The sequence below is a fragment of the Styela clava genome, chromosome 11, assembly GCF_964204865.1.
Source record: "Styela clava chromosome 11, kaStyClav1.hap1.2, whole genome shotgun sequence".
NCBI classification, from domain to species: domain Eukaryota; kingdom Metazoa; phylum Chordata; class Ascidiacea; order Stolidobranchia; family Styelidae; genus Styela; species Styela clava.
The window spans coordinates 2,074,575-2,093,763 of record NC_135260.1 but is presented as its reverse complement, the minus strand read 5'-3'; the positions used below and the strand labels follow the sequence as shown (position 1 = coordinate 2,093,763).

At 33.7% G+C, this 19,189-nt stretch overlaps 1 protein-coding gene across 2 annotated transcripts in view; it reads right to left on the bottom strand.

Annotated features, from left to right (window-relative positions):
- The window catches only part of LOC120347790 (folliculin-interacting protein 1-like), a 30,134-nt gene extending 11,918 nt beyond the window's left edge, over positions 1-18,216 (bottom strand). Inside the window, exons 1-8 of one of the 2 annotated variants that reach the window (XM_039417880.2) lie at positions 17,928-18,216; positions 7,240-7,459; positions 4,171-4,239; positions 3,701-3,801; positions 2,870-2,932; positions 1,608-1,675; positions 957-1,109; positions 394-506 (exon numbers count right to left, since the gene is read on the bottom strand). In XM_039417880.2, the coding sequence (XP_039273814.2) occupies positions 394-506; positions 957-1,109; positions 1,608-1,675; positions 2,870-2,932; positions 3,701-3,801; positions 4,171-4,239; positions 7,240-7,459; positions 17,928-18,001 (861 nt within the window). In that variant the 5' untranslated portion in view covers positions 18,002-18,216. Of the gene's footprint in view, positions 1-393; positions 507-956; positions 1,110-1,607; positions 1,676-2,869; positions 2,933-3,700; positions 3,802-4,170; positions 4,240-7,239; positions 7,460-8,459; positions 8,603-17,927 lie in introns of those variants that run through there. The other variant, XM_039417881.2, reaches the window with a different exon arrangement.
- Positions 18,217-19,189: the final 973 nt, after the last annotated feature.

Here is a 19,189-nt window from a genome sequence, read left to right as displayed (position 1 = left end):
ACAATTTCATTCTAAACAAGAATCCCTGTGAGACATTGTTATTTTTGGAAATTTTCTGCTACTGCTTTGCCTATGCAATCTATTATACTTAGGTGTGCTGGTGAACATGAAATTTGAACACAGATTTATTAGTTCCAATGTTTTCACCCTGGGCCATTGCACCAATAAATGAAACTATCAAGACAATGAAGGTAGCTGATAATTTTATAAATCATATATAAAAATATATTATATAAAACCTTCATATGGAAATGACTGAAGTTTCAAAATTAGGGAATGAAACTGTGAAATTTATTAATGAAATAAATGTGTTTAGCCGAATAATTTTGAAATAAATACTGTCCCTGCTCACAAATACAATTTTGGCATAAATTCATTCAACCCAATACTGACCTCTTGTGTTAGGGTAAAACTATCTCTCGAAGCTTGTCTGTGGGCCGGTGGAAGACTGTGCGACGCTCTATTGGACGGAATATGTTGAGGCATAGATCGAGATCCAAGGGAACCTAAAAGAAATGAAAAGAATGCTTGATATGTTTCAATACTTGGTGCCACATAAGCAGGCCAGCTCTGGATCACTACAACCTGTGCGACCACCATGGGCTTCCATAGGTTCCACACTCATTTAATTTAACAATATTTAAAATTATTAATTTATAAATGTAATCATGTATCTGCCAGGGTGTTTGTCATGGACATGCAAAACTCTTAAAAAGATGATATACTAATCGTGATTTTGTACTTTGTTAAAAGGGAAATAAAACAAATTGATTTCCCTTTAAGAAGGATCCGTACATGCTACCACTGATACGAGATTGGTTAAAAATAGGGCTACAGTTAGCACAAACGAATAATAGAGTAACCTTAACACTAGTTTTGACGCGCCCTGTATGTTTTAGAATTAACGCGGTTTGCCCTGTAAATGCACCCACTGGCATCCAATGATGTAAACGTACCTGTTCCTCCAAGAGAAGCTCCAAGTATTGAAGTTAAAGACATCAGAGATGAGCTGGAATCTGAGCGAGTTATTCGAGAAGTCAGAGAAGACGCAAGTGATGGTGCGGGACTTGGAACTGGCGGAGGGATGTACGATGGCTCGGGTGTGGGAACTGTGAATAGAAATATTACAACTTACAATTAGCATATATACCAGGGGTGGGCACTGGGCACGATTTTGGAGAAGGGGCCAACAATTTCGCCCACCTAGACTGGCGGGCCATGTGAGTGTGATGTTAAAGGTTACATTTTATCATTGAACAATATTTACTCGGTTACAAAAGCAAAAGTGGAGAACAGTGAACCACAAATGCCAAAACTAAATTTAATCGCAATCTCAACAAATTTCTTGAGCAGTCTTTAGCTAAAACATCAAAATTTGGTTTTAGTTTGGTTGTGGCAGCATCAGGCGAGCTAAATTGAATTACCCGACGAGTCAAATTTGGCTCGCCAGCCGCAGTTTGCCCATGTCAGTTATATACTGCCAGTTGGCTTCCTGTGGGACTGACTAGTCATCTTTTTTGGTGTCAGCAGCGGCAAACAAAAGAACCAGATCAAAAAATAAATAAGAGAAATCAGTGTTTCGAGTGCCTCATAAAGCCCTAGCATACCTGGTAATGTCTTTGCTTTTCTTCTACTTAGAACAGCAGGTCTCTGATATTCGATTCCTCTATCAAGACTAAAGTTGAAAAAAATAACTGTTAGTAATCTAGCATGTATCCCAAAAAATTGCTATCAAATATTTTTCAAAATAGGGTCGAGCTATAGCTGCTGGAGTATGAAGATCACGAGACATTAAAGTTTTACTGTAATGGTTGTCCACATATTTGCCAGGTTTACTTTAATTAGAAATTAAAATTTTTTTTGCTGTGAAGATTATAGTATAAAATGATCATTTTCCGGAAATTTATCTAAATTTCAATATTTTCCTAATGTTAGGAATCCAAAATTTCAGATTATCTAATTTCAAATAAATTTCATATTAGAAAATATATTTATCTTGGCCATCCTTGGACACCTGTTATCATAAACAACACTCCCAGCCAATTAAAATTCCTCACGAATGACCAACGCTCAAAATTATAGATTAAACTACTTAAAATTACGTATTCGTCACATGGCTACACCACCGTGCCACCGAATGACAAGTACGGCTACGTTAGCAATTTCTCATAAATAGCCAATTTAATTAACATAACCAATTTTTTGTTTGAAAATCGTGAAACAGTTAAATTTTATAAAAATGAATTTTAAAATACTTAAGCTATAGATAGGATATGTGTTATCAATGGGCCATGTAAGTTTCCGCAAAATTCGCTTCAATTTTTTCCAAATTTTGAAATTTTGTCGCAATCTTTTTTTAAAAAATTTAGTAATTTTTTTAGCGAAATTAAATTATGGTCTTGTAAATCGCCAAACAAGTATAATATTATAGAAACGACCCCAAAAAATGTTGAAAAAAATATAATTTTAACACAAATTTGCAAGAAATTGAAGAAAATTATGCTTTAACTTATATGGGCCTATGATAACACATCTATTATTAAGTTCTGACATATATTTACTCAACAATGACCCGAGGGTTCGATTATTTAAATTAACTATTTCGCAAGGATGAGGTCATCATAGGTCGACAGGTTTATTGTAGGTCAATCATTTAGAGGTCAAATTGTTTATGTTTCAAGGTTTTTAGAGGTCAAACTAATAAATATCTTTATGACCAATATCTACTGATTATAAGTGTTGAGCATTTTCCATTAGGGACGTGCGAATTATTTAATTATTAAAAAAAAATCATTTATTAATAAATCAAAATTACTGTATTTTAGAAATATTTCCAGGTGAGAAACAATGGATAAAAAGGAATGTCTACCTGACAGATTCTTTTGCATATTCGACACAGAAAACTCTGCTGAGCATAATTCTTTGAGGTTCTCTGCAAAAAAAAAAAAATCGGAAAATAAATTTCACAAAGTTACAATGTTATCATAATATCAAACAATAGTGGTTTGAAGGTAGATGTTCATGCAGCTAAATCAGTCATTTCTCAACCTTTTGTAATAAATTTCTGCTTTTGCTTATTTTGAAATTATTTTGAATTGGAGCAGTGGTTCTCAAACTTTTTAAGCCGTGCCCCCCCCATCCCCCCCCCCCCTTTAAAATTAGTCAAGTCTCGCGCCCCACTTCAAAAATAACTAGCTAACAATAAGCTACAAATGACATATAGTAAGGCTAATCTATGCGAATGGAATGTAAATATCTATAATAAAAAATGTAAATATCCAAAATAAGGCATGCAAGATCAAATCTAACAAATATTTGGGGCTCCCGAAGTATGCGAACCAAGATGGCAGACATCGGAATGTAATATGTGTACTAGGTTAGGGTTAGGCCATAATTTTAGGTATAAATACTACGGGAGGCTCTTGGCTAGTCTTCTAACTGATAATAGGACTAAAATAAGAAAAATTGGAAAAAAATTATCGCCTAACCCTAACCTGTTACGTTCCGATGTCCGCCATCTTGGTTCGCATACTTCGGAAGCACCAAAATATTTTTATTTTAAATTAGCTCCACACCCTCACAAAGTTGTCCACACCCCTTTTCTGGGGCGCGCCCAATCATTTGTTAAACGATGGTTTAACTTGGCCTTGTATTGAACAAAAGGCTTGGATAAATCAATCAAATTGAAAACTCAACTCACTTTATGACATGAATTTTCAATGAAGAAGCACGGCTTGCCAATCCTACAGCACCAAATAGCATTTCTGATAAAATACCGCTGTCCTGAGGTCCTCGAACATACTGAAAAATAAAATTAATTAATATTTTAATATTTATAAAATTCCCACTAAACATAGAAAGTTATCCCGAGTAGCCTATCTTGACCGCAAATGTTCAAATTGCAATTTACACATATTGAATTCCAGTGCCATGCCACCACCTTTCCCACGGGGTGATAAATTAGGGTAGACAATGGTTCTTCAAGAGTTTGGTCTTTTCAAACTTTTTGTTCACCTATCCTTGGTTTCTTATATTGCACCTAGTTCGGAGTGAAAAGCAGATTAAACGACGTATACAAAAATCAAAATCTCTGGTTTATAGCTCAAATGCACATGCCCAGAGTTTTGTTGAGAGGAAAGACACTAAAAAATTTCAATATAAAATTCTTACTTGGTATCTGCTGTTAAATTGTTGATGACTTTTACTGTTGTTGTTAACGGAACCATGTTGTAAATTGTTCTGTAACAATAGAAAAAAAATATATAATAATTTATCAAGCAGGTTTGCCATGTACAAATTTTTGGTACTCCCGTAGTGTGTGTGCCAGGTTAGGGTTAGGCAATAATTTTATTCCGATTTGCTTATTTTAATTATATTACGAGATTCTATTACGAGGACTGTCTGTGTTAGCCAAGTGAATATCCCCCTGCCCATAGGTTTCACAAATTGATGTAGAGTCAGCCTTTAAGCTAGCTATATGACACTTATGCGATGCCATATTCAGAACTAAAACCTTTTAAGAAAAATTTGAACCCATGATGGGAACTACGCCCGATAATAACCCAACTCTGGTTACGGTTGAATAGCAGACAACCAGACAAGTAGAACAAACAATAGAAACAGACATTCAGGAAAGCGTGACTTTGAGTCACGGGTCACGGATGAGAACGCACACAAAGATAATGAGAACCTTTAGTGACTCAGAGCACAAATAGACTAAAACTTTACAGTTCTTGGCACTTTTATCATCTTTTTTCATTTAGGCTATGGAAATTCTAACAGAATAATAAGAAAACAAAAACAAGTCGTTAGATGAACATTGCACTTATATGGCTGTCCTGAATATTAAACCAAATGTTCATATGGCAGACTGATGGCTCTCTATGGGGGAGGCAATTCAAATGGCAATGGAGATAATATATCCATCAAATAAGTTCCAGTGAGACCAGAATGACCAGTCTCACAGAGCTTAGAGACTTATAACAAAGATTATAACAGAAATATTTCAAAATCAATTAAATATACAAATCTTTAGTTTTTTTTTTATATTAAAAGTAGTATATTAGAGATTCACATTCAAAATTACTGTAAATATCAGTTATGTACTGTAATATCGCCAGACCAAAAAAAGCTAAAATATGACATCATTTCCTTAGTGTAATACAAAATCAATTTCACTTCCTTTTAAATCCACCTGACTATGATGTAATAAATCTTAAAAGGGATGTGATTGTGATGTAAACACTTAACAATTAAACTCCATCATCAGTAAGTGTACAAAGCAGGCAATTTATGTCTGGCTTGGTAAGTATCTAAAATTAGAAATATTATGTCACGAATTTCTAATTGATGGAAATATTTTCGTTCAATTCTAATAATTAATTCAATTGATCTTCTTGCGGTTTCTGTTACATTAATGCTTTATTGATTATGGTTGAGCGTGTATGGCCATAGCATGGAATCATTATTCTATGTTGAATCAATTTTGTCGTGGCAGAATATCATAAGCATCACTGCACATCTGACTAGTTCCATGACTGCATTCTTTTTCGTATATACATTTAATAATGAATTTTATTGCCGAATATGTTATGCATCACTGCACATTTGAGGGTAAATTTTGTATATATATTTCATCAATTTTGTTGTGGCAGAATGTCTTACACATCACTACACAAATATTCAATTTTACTACCAACATAAACATTGTAAGTAATTTTAATGGTTATTTTCACAACTATATATATAATTACACAAAATATATTGAAACAGTGCTGTCTTAGCAGAATTTGTTACTCATCACTGCATAAATGAGCGGTTTATGTCATATTACATAATCAATTTTGTTGTGGCAGAATATGTTACACACCATTGCACAAATAATTATTTTTACCAGAACATCATGCTACTTATTAAAATATATTGATGTTTTGCAAATGAACTTTTTATTCACGATATTATTGGCAAAAATGCAGGATTTCACAATCTCTTGAGTTGCGAAATACAAAATTTCAGTTCATTAACCCTTATTGTGCATTTGAGCCTGAAGATAGAATCAAGTCTGTTAATCTAAATCTAGAGTGATTAAAGGGTTAAGCTACCCAATACCCTATCCAGGCAAGAGGATTCCTTGGTTTACCATTTAAATAAATAGGATTCCCTTCCATATGGTACACATGAAATCATCTTACAGAAAATACATCACAAGTTTAAACCCATAAACAGTTAAGATTGGCTAGAAATTGTCCAAGAAGTACAAAATACAATATTTTACAAAATTAACCCTATTCATACAGTAATCATGAAGGATATATACTTGAATTAGAAAAATATCACTAAGGCCACAGAGGGTTAATTTCGATAATAATTGCCCAATACTACAAGTATTGCTTAATAACGCCTCGAGCAAAATTTGCCGACGTAAAACCACAAAATGCTTGTTTTACAGGATTAATTTGATAAAATTGTTGGCCACAAAAACCTTAAATGTTGTCTGCCATATTAGGTGGTTCACCAGGTACTTGAAAATACAATAATTCGATTTCAATTTATACATTTTACATACAAAATTGAAGCCGGGGTGAATTGTAAGTTCGAATTTGCAAAAGAGTAAAACAATAAAATAAAAGTTGAGAACGAATGATATTTTTAATATTAATAATCGTACATGTCAAAGTCTTTGACCAGAGATGTTCAAGACCAATGGAATATTTGAATACATTCGAAATTCATTATATTAATTATAGTAAATTTTTGAATTTTAGATTTAGAAATTTTGAACTGTCAGGCTAGTAGATCAAAGTGTATGATATCTTAAGTGGTAAGAAACAACACAGCGATCACAGTGGTCTTTCATATTCATGTCGTTATAGTTGTGAACAACATTAAACAGGATATGATAATTTATGTCATTTCCTATAGAGTTTGCCCCCAATTTAGAATGTATTTGATATTTTATATTCGAAAATATTTTTTGAGAATGTATTCGAAATAAGAAAATATTCAGTTTTGACCATCCCTGACTTTGACCCAAATGAAAAAAAAATTGAAAAAGCTGTTTTAAAAAAATGAGAAAAGGGTTTATTTTCAATTTCAAACTCCATCCAAATACGTACATCGATATCAGCTTAAAAGAACACTTACTGCTTTGTAATATTTCCATATACTTTTTTTATTTTGACATGTAATAATTAAAAAAGTCAAATTGCGAGAAAACCAGAAAACATAAGGAATACTCACTGCTGAATAATTTAAAGTGTCTTCATCTTGTTTCTGAAGATCAAAACTTTTTGAATCAAAAATTAATTTTCTGTCGCTGGTTTCCCCACATTCTTGAAAAAGTACAAGCCTGACATCTGGTGGTGGTTTTGCAACAACGATCGCAGCGTCATCCTCATGTTGTGTCTTGACTTGTTTAGCTGGAAGCTCGATTACGGCGGGCGTTTGCCGGTTCTTGCGACTGAAAAATAATTGACATATTTGACTTTTTGTTGAAAAATCATGCTCAAAAACACATTTCTAAAAAAATTGTTAAAAAAAATCCAAAATATAAACATAATAAAATTATTGAAACTACACTTCATTATCATGAGAAACCAGACAGTTGATTATTCATCATGACAAATATTCAGTGCAAATTTTCCGAAAAAATTGCCCAAATGTTGTAGATTTTATTGATTATGAAAGTTTACTAGCACTCAGGATCGGCAACCACTCAATATTAGTAGCTGCTAGCCTGTTTCTTTGTTTACAGCAAAAAGTAAATCGCTCCATAAAGCACATAAACTCTAAAATAGTGCTACATGAGTTTGATCAAAAAAGGGATAAAATAAATTATAATGCTGTAAGCCTGTAATGGAATTAAATGCATTTGAAACAACTGGTTAACTATACATACTATACCTGACAGGGATAATAACCGGACAAGAGGCCCTGGTTCGAAATATTATTAAGCCGGCTTATCGGCTTTCTTCTCCCCCTTGATCATAAGAACAAAAAAAAACATCCTATTCTACATATTATTTGTCCATATTATTCAATTAACAGAAACTCAATGTATGCGATATTTCTTCAATATTGGCTTTACATATGTTGAGTAACATGATACCAGCCAGCCTTTGAATGTTTATTACGAATGAACAAACTAAGAAAACCGTTTTTTTTTTTTTAAAGTAATTTCTTAAGATGTTTTGTCCCCCAGACCAGAGTGTGGTGTTACATTACGTGATTCACCCATCGATTTATGTCAACTATGACTCACAATTGTTTGTTGTGAATATTTTATGAACTCATAAAGGTTAACTGAACACCAAAATAATTATTTGTCAATGTTTGTTTAAAATATAAAATATATCTTTCTAAGCTTGTAATTTTTCATTTCATTGTCAATGTGAAAGCATAATTCATATCAAATTTGGAATATATAACAACAATAATTAAAAAATCATTGAGCCTATTACCTTATTCTTGAGTTGTGCAAAGTAACTAATAATTGTTGTAGCATATTGCCAGGCACAGTGGTATGTTTTCAAATAATAAAAATAAAAGTGGCGAGAGCCTAGGAAAGATTATTTACATCTAAATAGTGAAAAAAGAAAATTGTCAGTTTTAAGAATTAAACAAGTGGTTAATCGCTCAGAGTATTGTGTTAGTAACTATTCTTCATGACACATGATTGAGCCTGTTGTACTATATCCCCTCTCACCTGGAATATCTCCTATACTAAAATTATGGCCACTGGGATATCAGCAAAACTCATGATGAGGCCAGAAATTTTTCAAATTTAGCCAAATAATGGTGAATGCATTGTTACGATGAATGGGCCCTATAAACAAAATCCTTTTTTTAGTGAGTGTGGGTACTCATATGTTAGTGTTGAGAGCGGTGGGAGTAGCTGGAAAAGGCCAACTAAATAAGAGAATACCATGAATGAAATTAAAACAAAAAACTGCTAAATTTAGTGATTCATAGGTTTGCATTTACCATAGTTAATTTCCAACTTCGATACCAAGTATTGTCAGACTCACGGTTTCATTTCTATTTATTCCTGATATCAAAAATTAACTAAATTTTTCACGGCCCATACGTGGGCATATCCTACAGTGTCACACTAAAAATTCAACAGTGTCACATGATATGCCTGGTGACTCATACGGGTGGATGACCAAAGAACACGAGACGATTCAATAACAAAGCTTGCATGACTGCACGCATGATTGCAAATTTGAGATCACTGGTATGGTTAATGAGATTAGCTTGACAAGTGGAACGATAGAAACATTGTTATACAGAATGTCCATGAAGTCAGTTCTTAATATATCTGGGTTTTTTTTTTAATCACATCAATATATGGTATCGATAAATTCCCATTGCATTTTTAATGACTTTATGGACACCCTATACAACTAAATATTGATAAAATGCATTGAGCACATATTATTAGCTTTTAAATCAAATAAATATTTCCAGGCCATTTCATACCATGTTATTACTACTTAACCATATCAATTTTCCAAAAAAAAATGTTATATTGCCAAAATGTTATTCTATTTTCTACAACTGGAATTATCCTATCTCATCTTATAATCCCCAACTACTACATACCTATACTTACTTTCCACTGGTCTAATTCAGCTGTTGAACTACCCAACTAAAACTCGCAATTGCAACAACAGGGTAACTGGAAAAGCGAAAAACAACCACGGTAAAGCCGCAAAATCAATATACTAATAACAACTTTTCTGAAACTAACAAATGCAAAAGTCATATACTCAAATTTGATCAATGATCTAATGAGTTTTTAAAGAAGTTGCTCCAAGCAAGACTGTATGCAACTGTCCTGAATTTCCATCATGTGTGTTTGCCGTATTTACTGTAAAAGATAAACATTCTTTCTTATCATACGCTTCCCAAACTATCTCAACGGTGTACTGGAGCTTTCGAACCGGACTTTCCACCCTGTCTGTTTGCCATGTTTATTGTAATTCTGTACAAAGGCAGAATACAAAATAAATCTTATCCATCTCCAGATCTCGTTCTGCTATTCCAAGCCAGCTCTACTCTCAACTGCTGTACCGCAGCTTCTAAACCGACTAAAACTAATCACCAACAACAACAAAAGAACTTAATAGTTTCATAAACAAACAAGTGACCTATTGACCCATATTATCATCAGGAAATCTCACAAATATAAACAAATTAATGAGCAATGCCAACAAAAGCTCTCTCTACCTGTTTACCTACTAATTAAATGAGGCAGTCAATGTGTGTTAGGTATTGGAAAACACTTGAGTATTTATTTAAGGAACAGACTTGTTATTTATGTACACATGTAATGCATGTCTTGTGTAACTGACCTGAAAATTAACCAGACTTTTATATGGCAGGCCGATATCCGTCTACAAAAGAGGCCATTCATATGGCGATTGGGAATCCCTTTTCCTAACCTGCTGTCTATATGGCAGCCCAAAGGCCCTGTATGGAAGAGGCTATTCAAATAGCTATTGAGACAATATTATCCATCCGTATTCCTAACCTGCTGTCTATATGACAGTCCAATAACCCTGTATGAAGAAGGCTATTCATACATTGATTGTTTCACACCAAATTGATTGCTTTTTGAGTACTTCAATAATTCAAATATCTAATAACACAAGATACCACATCTCATAGGCATGTTAATTGTCTGATGACACAAAGCTAACAACAGACCCATTAATAATCACAAGACAAATTATCTATTTTGCTAGACATTATATTTATCCCAAGTTATAGTTATCTATGGTACATCTATAATCAAGCATGATGGAAAGGGCACCTCCTACTTGAAACCTCTTAACTGTATCATATGATTATGAACACCACAAAAGGTTGCTTTCTAGAAGTCACTACCGTCTGAAAAAAATTCCGTTTTCCAGTCCTTCAAATAATAGTCGCCCATAATGCATATTACAGATATCAGTGGCGGGTGTATAGGGGCCTTGTCGAAGCGAAATACAGAAATAATCGTCGTATATTATGCTGAATTACAATTCAAAATAAAACACAGTCCACAGCCATGATCCTTGAGTGTAACCTGGAGACTAGTTATTAAACTAAAATTTCTACTTTTGAAAATCCTGACCTAACCCTTTTGATCAGAAAGTTTGCCCCTATGAGAGGGATTCACCTTTCTATAGCCCCACCCCCACCCCCTCACAACATCCACGAGGACTTGCAGGTCAATCTAAAACTAGAGTTTTTAGTCTGCTTGCCTTGTTCAGAGTGTCTCAGAAAATAGAACAAATCGTCAAAGCAGATTGTGACCAGTTCTGACCAGCTACAATCATATGACCACAGAAGATTCTAAGTCATGTGATGTTTGCTTGGGTGGGAGATTTCAACAGAGTAGGGAAATAGAGTGAAAATTTGTACAAATATTTGGGTAAAATATGCTCAAATAATATGTAAATATTACCTTTTTTCATATTATCGATAACTTTATTAACCAAAAAATATGTCTAGGACATTGTATGGAACATTTCAGCCCTTTGAAATAAAAAGTATCTCATCATTGAAAAAGTTGTTACCTCAATATATTAGGGATTATTGGACACGTAGTGGACATAACGATCGTTTCAATATTATGTTGTTGTTGTTGTTGTTCTTGTTCTTTGACACGTTTTTAAAAAGTCGCTTTTTTCTGAATACTGGACCAATTGCTTTGAAATTTTCAGTGGTTAAAGATAAAAATTTTCTCCAGAAGGCTATTACTTTTTTTTTTCGCTATGACGTCATCAAAATTATGTGACTCTACGTGTCCATATATTTGAGTATAGCTCTCTTATTATCATAATGTAGTTCTTTTCTATCAAAAGTAAACCGTTTAATAAACCCACAAAAACTTTTTTTGCCAAACTAAGGGATCAGCTTAAAACGAATAACTCAGATCGCACTAAAGCGCCGACCTACACTCGCATAACTTTAATCGCAGTCAAACAAAATTACATTATGCTAACTTAATTCTACTACGACACTATGAATCAAACCTATGTCCATAACATGACTATTCATTATCATATGACCAGAAACTACGAATCACTGGTGATATAGCATGAAAATATTAGGTCAGGAATACTACCAGATCAAGTATGGTAGTATAATAATTCATAATGATTATCCTGTGCCTTACAAGGCCCAAGGTTTATTGATAATAGAGTATATGCTTATTATTATCATGATGGAAAAAATTGAATTATTACCAGATTAAGTATGATAGCATGATAATTTTAAAGAAAAAAATTTAATTCTGCTCTGCCATATTTGAAAGTAGATACCTGTTGAAGTTATAAGTAATTTACATCATAGTTAATTAAGGGCCAGGCATGATACAGTTATAAAAAACTCAATTTTCATTAAACGGCCAAGTTACATTTTAAGTATGGCCAAGCATGATTGAGCTAAGCAATGTGTATTGTTGTGGGGGCCATGCTTGAAATAGGTATAGCAAAGACAAAAATTCAGAAACTGAAAATCACATGATGTAGAAAGAAGAAAATTTATTTCAATCAAAAGCCACATGAAACTAGAATATTCTAGAAAAACTTCCATAAAGAAGAGTTATGATTTTGAAAATATTAGAATGGCTATTGGCTAGCCTGAATAGCTTTATACAAGCAATTTTGGAATATTCTAATATCCCACATGGTGTTCATTAGGTTACAATTTTTTTCCGAAGTATGTGAACCAAGATGGTGCACGACCTGAACATAGTATTCTACCAGGTTAGGGTTATCAGGATGTGCGCCATCATACTTCTGGAGCGCCCAATTTTTATATTCATCTCATAGAAGGGTGGACCAAAAGTCGATAAGACGGCTTATTTATATGGTGAACCATGATCGTTCAGGTTACCAGTCCATGTCAGGTATGGGAATCGGTAGATAATTATTCCTTTCCGATGTATCCTTGAACCTAATAAAACATGCTTGGTCCTCGCATACATTGTACAGATATTCTAAATCAGAGAAATGACAAAATATAAGTCTTAATTTTGATCCCTTTCGCCAATTTACAATATTATCTCATAAAAAATATAAAATTGGGTAAATTACCACACATAAAATTTGGATTCCTTTTTATAGAAAAATCAGAAAATAAACATTCCAGAGAGGTTACTATCAGTCTTTGACCTGATATAGCACTCTAGTCACAAGACTGACCTAGAAACACTATATATTATGCAACAAACTGCCTGGACTCTCACATGACTAATTCAGAACATATTAAGCTTCATATTAATAAGAGAATATTTATAAAAAAAATAGATAATCTCGAAACAGTAAGGTTTGGAACCTTACAAAAACAGTATGAGTTGGTCATACTCCCATCCCCTTTTGAAATATAAAAAAGGCATTTTTCTGTATCACATACATAGCAGTTTTTCAAAGTTTGAAGGCTTTTCAGACACTAAACGACCCTACCTGCAATAGTATTAAGAGCAGCTGACCTACCAATTCACCATGAGATGGTGACTAAGCATTGTTTAATCATGTGACTATTTACTATATTATGAGTCAGCATTATCATGACAATATTGGTCAATTGTGAAATAATGATATGAAAACCAAACCGAAACTTCAAAGCATTAGTCATGCCTTAGGAAACCACTTTATCCTAACGATTCCATATATAATGGGAGGGTAAATGTAGAATATTTCAATTTTTGACAAATGCAATTTTTTCTCAGGGAAAACTTTCACATCTTCACTCTGAAAAGGGATCTCTACAATGCGGCCACTGAGTGCAAAAAGAGTTACTACCGGTATTTTGAAAAAGATAATAATACCATGGAAGCCACTTTATCCTAATGATTCCATAATAAGATGATAAATAAAGAACATTTCAATCTTCACAAATTGTGATTTCTTCTCAGGGAATGGACTGTAAAAAGGGTCAAAATTACACTTTGCTAATACCACAGTTACTTTCACACCTATTTTTGTTTTTTTACATAAAAATCTCGCCAAAACCATTAAAAATCCCCAATAAATTCACCACTATCTAATAGCACTGATTCCTTGAACTGATTTACCACATTATATAATTCACATATTTCTGATGACATGATATAATATACTACTTTATGACACAACAAAAAGAATATGAAACACATTGTTTGCTAACAAACACAAAGTCATGTGACTAGATATCATATGACTGGCATTATTATGAAATAAAGATTTACAATTCATAGTTGAAATTCAATTATGAGGAACAAAGCGATACAAGCACAAGACTGGAAGCTGAAAATTACACTTCAAAATTACATTATATTACTCCAATTCTTACATTAGTCCAGTGCTCTTCAACCGAGTATACGAAGGGTGTACAGCCTAAGTCAGGGATTCCAAACTCAATACAATAAATTATAAAATATTCAAACAGAGACAACAATGCGAACGCGGCGCTTATGAAATGTAAAATGTCATTTACGCAAAAAACCGACGTGAGCATATTGTTACATCACAAATTATATAGATAATGCGGTCACATGTCTGGGTTAGTGATTTCGGCTGCCATGCACTTCGTTTGATTTACGTTGACCTTTATTATTGTTGATTTATAACTTGCGGACACTAGTCTATTAGATTGCATGATGATATTGCAGTACAATATGCGCTTGAATTTAATGTTTATTTAAGCCCTAAATACATTGGTATTTGTAAGGTATACAAAGTTCTTGAAAATTTTTAAAGATAAAAAAGGTTGAAGAACACTGCATTAGTCTACGAACGGATCTACATTAGAAACGGCTTAAACACAACAGTCATTGCTTTCTGTGTTGTTTGTTATTAGGGATCAACTGAAGAATCTTCCCCAGGACTTGCCTGAAGAGGAGATTCTTCAGTTGGACTCATCTGGGGTGGGGGGGGGGGGGGAATTCTTCAGTTGGTCCTAGTTGGGGTGAAGTTTTTTCAGTTGATCTCGTTTCCCAACTGAAAAATATCCCCCCCAACCCACCCAAGCCGATAATATCAGTTGATCCTTTATTTGACCTGGTGAATACCTGTTGATCCTTCATTTGACCTGGACTCATTATTTGGTAGGGTTAGAGTTAGTTGGTCTTAGTTGGGGTGGAGATTCTTCCGTTGATCCGTTATTATTACTTATCGATCTTAAGATCGGTAAGTATGTTGATAGGTATTTGTCTGTTTGTCTGTGTGTTAGATGCACGCGATATCTCACAAAAGCGAGGTTGAATCTGCTCCAAATTTTGCATGTGCATCCATCATAGCTCGGATCAGAAGCCTATTGATTTTGGAAGAATTATGTCTTATAATTAGCGAGTTATTAATTAATTAGTGATGGGACACACGGTGTCACTATGGAGTAAGACAACTGTTTTGGGGGATCCCCTAACCTTCGATGGATAAGTCTTCGGTTTCTAACTGATATTCTAGGTTCCAATATTGTTAATTTTGATCTGCTTGTCCGGTGGTTCATAATTCATAATTTTCTAATAAAAATAATTACGGTAGTTCTGAACATCCCTGGTTTTGATGCAATTAAATTCTCCTAAAATATGTTCTCTTGAATAAAGTGTATTAATTTTGTAAATCTAGTATTTTTGGACACTTTTGGACGGACATTTATTACCGAATCAAACTCAACGTATCGAAAATTTAGGGATAGAACAAAATGTACAGTAACTTTGATACAATTTTAATGTACCGGTATATCCTCGCAATAAGCCGAGTTTAAAACTCAAAAAAAAAGTTGTCAAACTAGGGGTTGGCTTGGGCCTATACATGCATAACTCTGATCACACTAATTCTCTTCTGCAAGCATTTGCTTTGATAGGTGCGTGCAGCATGTTACAATTTGTAGAGTCGGCTTATTTGCGAATTCCTATAAATTCCCGTTTTAGGGTCGAGTTTAGGAGGTCAACTTACATGCCAGGATATACATATTCATGATGTATTCATTGTATTTCATTTCAATTTAAAAACCATTTAATACCCAAAATAACTAGCGTGAACAAACTTGCACCAGTAACAAAGAAACAAGAATTTTACAACAACTGGCAGTTATTTTTTACTACCTGGGATGGTGATTGAGTAAATATTGGTTCTATTGAGCAATTCCGTCATAAGACCTTAAGTAAACATTGCTTTCGTGTCAAAGTGTTGACTGTAAAAGTAGTTTCTGTTGTCTGCTGTGAACTGGGAGTCGATATCACATGATTAGGAAAGTCGATTAAACATTCGAATATGTTTTCGGTGGATGTGATGGTTTGGTGCAGTGGTGCCTAACCTTTGTAGTCAAATCTCTCCTTTCGCTATTTTGAAAACTTTCATTCACCCCTCCCTCACTTGCAAAAAGTACCGAATATTCTCACGAGTTTATAACTAAAAAAAATCTAAGGGGTCGGCTCTTATGCGAACATTTGTTGCGATAGGTGCATAGGCATGTTACAATTTGTAGGGTCGGCATATGTGCAAATTTTTCTAAATTCGTCGTTCTTGGGTCGTTTTCAGGGGGTCAGTTTATATGCAAGTATAATAAGTGTAACTTATTTATTCAATTTTTAATCAACCTTCATCTATACACAAATTGAACCCCCACTTTTGTATAGCTTAAGTATGTGTAATGCCTGTAAAACATAAGTACTATAGTAATAATAAAGAACTGAACACTATTAGTAACACTACAACAATTACAAAGCAAAATTTCTCCCCAAAATAACTCCTGGCTGAAAAAATTAAAATAATTATATTTATAATTATTTTTTCCCGAGCACACATCAGAAAAATATGAATTAATAGCTCAATGACACTTACGGTAGGTTAGTTCGACCAGAATAGTCACAAGATCTTAATTAAATACAACAATCATGCAGAACAAACATGACCCCAGAAGTATGGCTAACGTGTGACAGAAGCATGACAATTCTTAACATAATATAACAATGTAATTTTTATGTAGAACTATATATTTATTCTGTGAATGTAACAGCGCCTGCATAATAAACGGCGCTCCAGAAGTATGTGTACGAATATGGAGGTAACTAATTTTGTTTGCCTACTTTACATCAAGTTGTATAGGAACTGAAATCTATGGGCAGGGGCATAAAGGGACTGAAACCTATGAGCAGGGGCATATTCACTTGGCTAACATAGACAGTCCCAGAACTCGTAATAGAAATAGAACTGAAATAGGGGAAAATCATAAAACTATAGCCTAACCCTAACATGGTATGCATACTACGGGAGTACCTAATAAACAAGGTATCAGGCTCAAAATCTCAAATATATGGACAAAAAGGTCCCGTAACTAACTGTACTATCATTAGCCAAAGTAAAATACGGCTGATCATTTAATTCGCAAAATCAAGACCATTGATATGTTTGATGGCCACATTCATAGGAATAAAATCAGTGTTCCCAAAAACCCGGAACCATGGCGTTTTTTTTAGACATGATTATTTTTTCAGATTAATAATAAGTTTCTAATATGTCATGAAAACAAAAATATCTATTCCTTCCAGCTTATGTTTATTGATGTATTTAGGCTGATAGTTCATAGCAGTGGCCATACTAAAGAAGTATCGGATGCATATGATGTTGGTGCAGCAGGAGAGTACCCAGACAGGTCGGTTCCCCCTTTTAAAATGTAAAAAAAAAGCATTTCTCCGTATCATACATAGAAATTTTTCATACGCTTCTTGGACTCTCTTTGAAACTCACGTTCCTGACCATCCTGTTACGGCCTAATTTGGCAACAATTTCAGACACCCCTCTCCAATGTGCCCAGTTTCAAGATGAAAAACAAAGCTTCAGAACTGAATGAATTGCAATTTCAAATTAGCTCCCCAGCTGTGATGCTAACTAGCCTTGCCTAAGTAAAATTATGACGAATATTAAAAATTTAATAAAATAAAAACTTACCAAAAAATTCCAAATTGTTTGGATGATTTTTTCCCGTTCTTTGAAACGAAAAATTTGTGAAAAACGGTTTCCATTTTGGTACGTTGGTGTTATGCATCACCGGGTGGAGTTGTGAGTAACCTATTGCAGGCATTTAATGATGAAATATAATCACTTTGGACTTCGTATATAAATCTCGTAGCTCTCAGTTGCTTGAAGATGTAAACTGTTTAAAGTTTTTCATTTCGTACGTCATTCATTTGACATGTAAATATTATAAACTGTGACATAATCCTGTATTTTAATAAACTAAATAAGAAACATAAATTTTCATTGAATTAACACTATATTATATTTATTCTCAATTTACTTTAATTGGGGATACACAAAAATTTAAATTACTTAAAATAACAATAAAGAGCTGATAAAAAAGCTTCGATGTATCTACTGAAAAATTATTTACCATCTATCATTATCAACTTAAATCAGTGGTTTCCAACTTTCTTCAATATACTTCTCTCTTTGCCTAAATTTGGATATCTTTATTTCTTACTATGCATAAAAACTATGTTTCCATCACCAACTCACAGTCTGGCTTTCGCATAGTTTGAAAAGTTTCTTATTTGTTGATAAAACAATATATATTCAGATATTACAAATAAATTGAATAACTGAACAATATTAGACAGACTACACCGAAGACTGTATATTCTCTAAAACTCCGTATTTCCTCCCTATAAACAAAAAAATCCTTACACAGTCCGATAGCCGAGAGAATCGTGGGGGAATCATTTGTTGCATATATAACTCCATACAGTAACATGAAATACTTAAAACTACCAAACTCACAATGACTGGATGAAAATCTAATACCAATACCAGCATACTGTGCTGCAATGCTGTAATAAGACAGTTTCAATGCATGTTACTGCAATACTGATACCGTAATCTATATAAATTCTAAAATCAGACTGTTCGACTTGTGGACCTGATCTTTCTCTTGTAAACAAAATATTACAGACTGTCATTCATGGCACAAATTAATGACATAACAACAAAACTGGTTACCCTGTTACCGAAGTAAGGTACCGTACCGTACGTACCGTACCCAAGCTGCCAAGGTTCAATACCGTATCTACCGTAATTAAATTTGTAAAGTCCAGAAGTCGGAAATTAAGTTTTTTAACACTGTGAAAGTGGACAACATACCTATATTATAGCAGGTGTAAAGGCAACATCTCTACAGCTCTATAACAAGATAACCCTAGCTCAGATATATAACT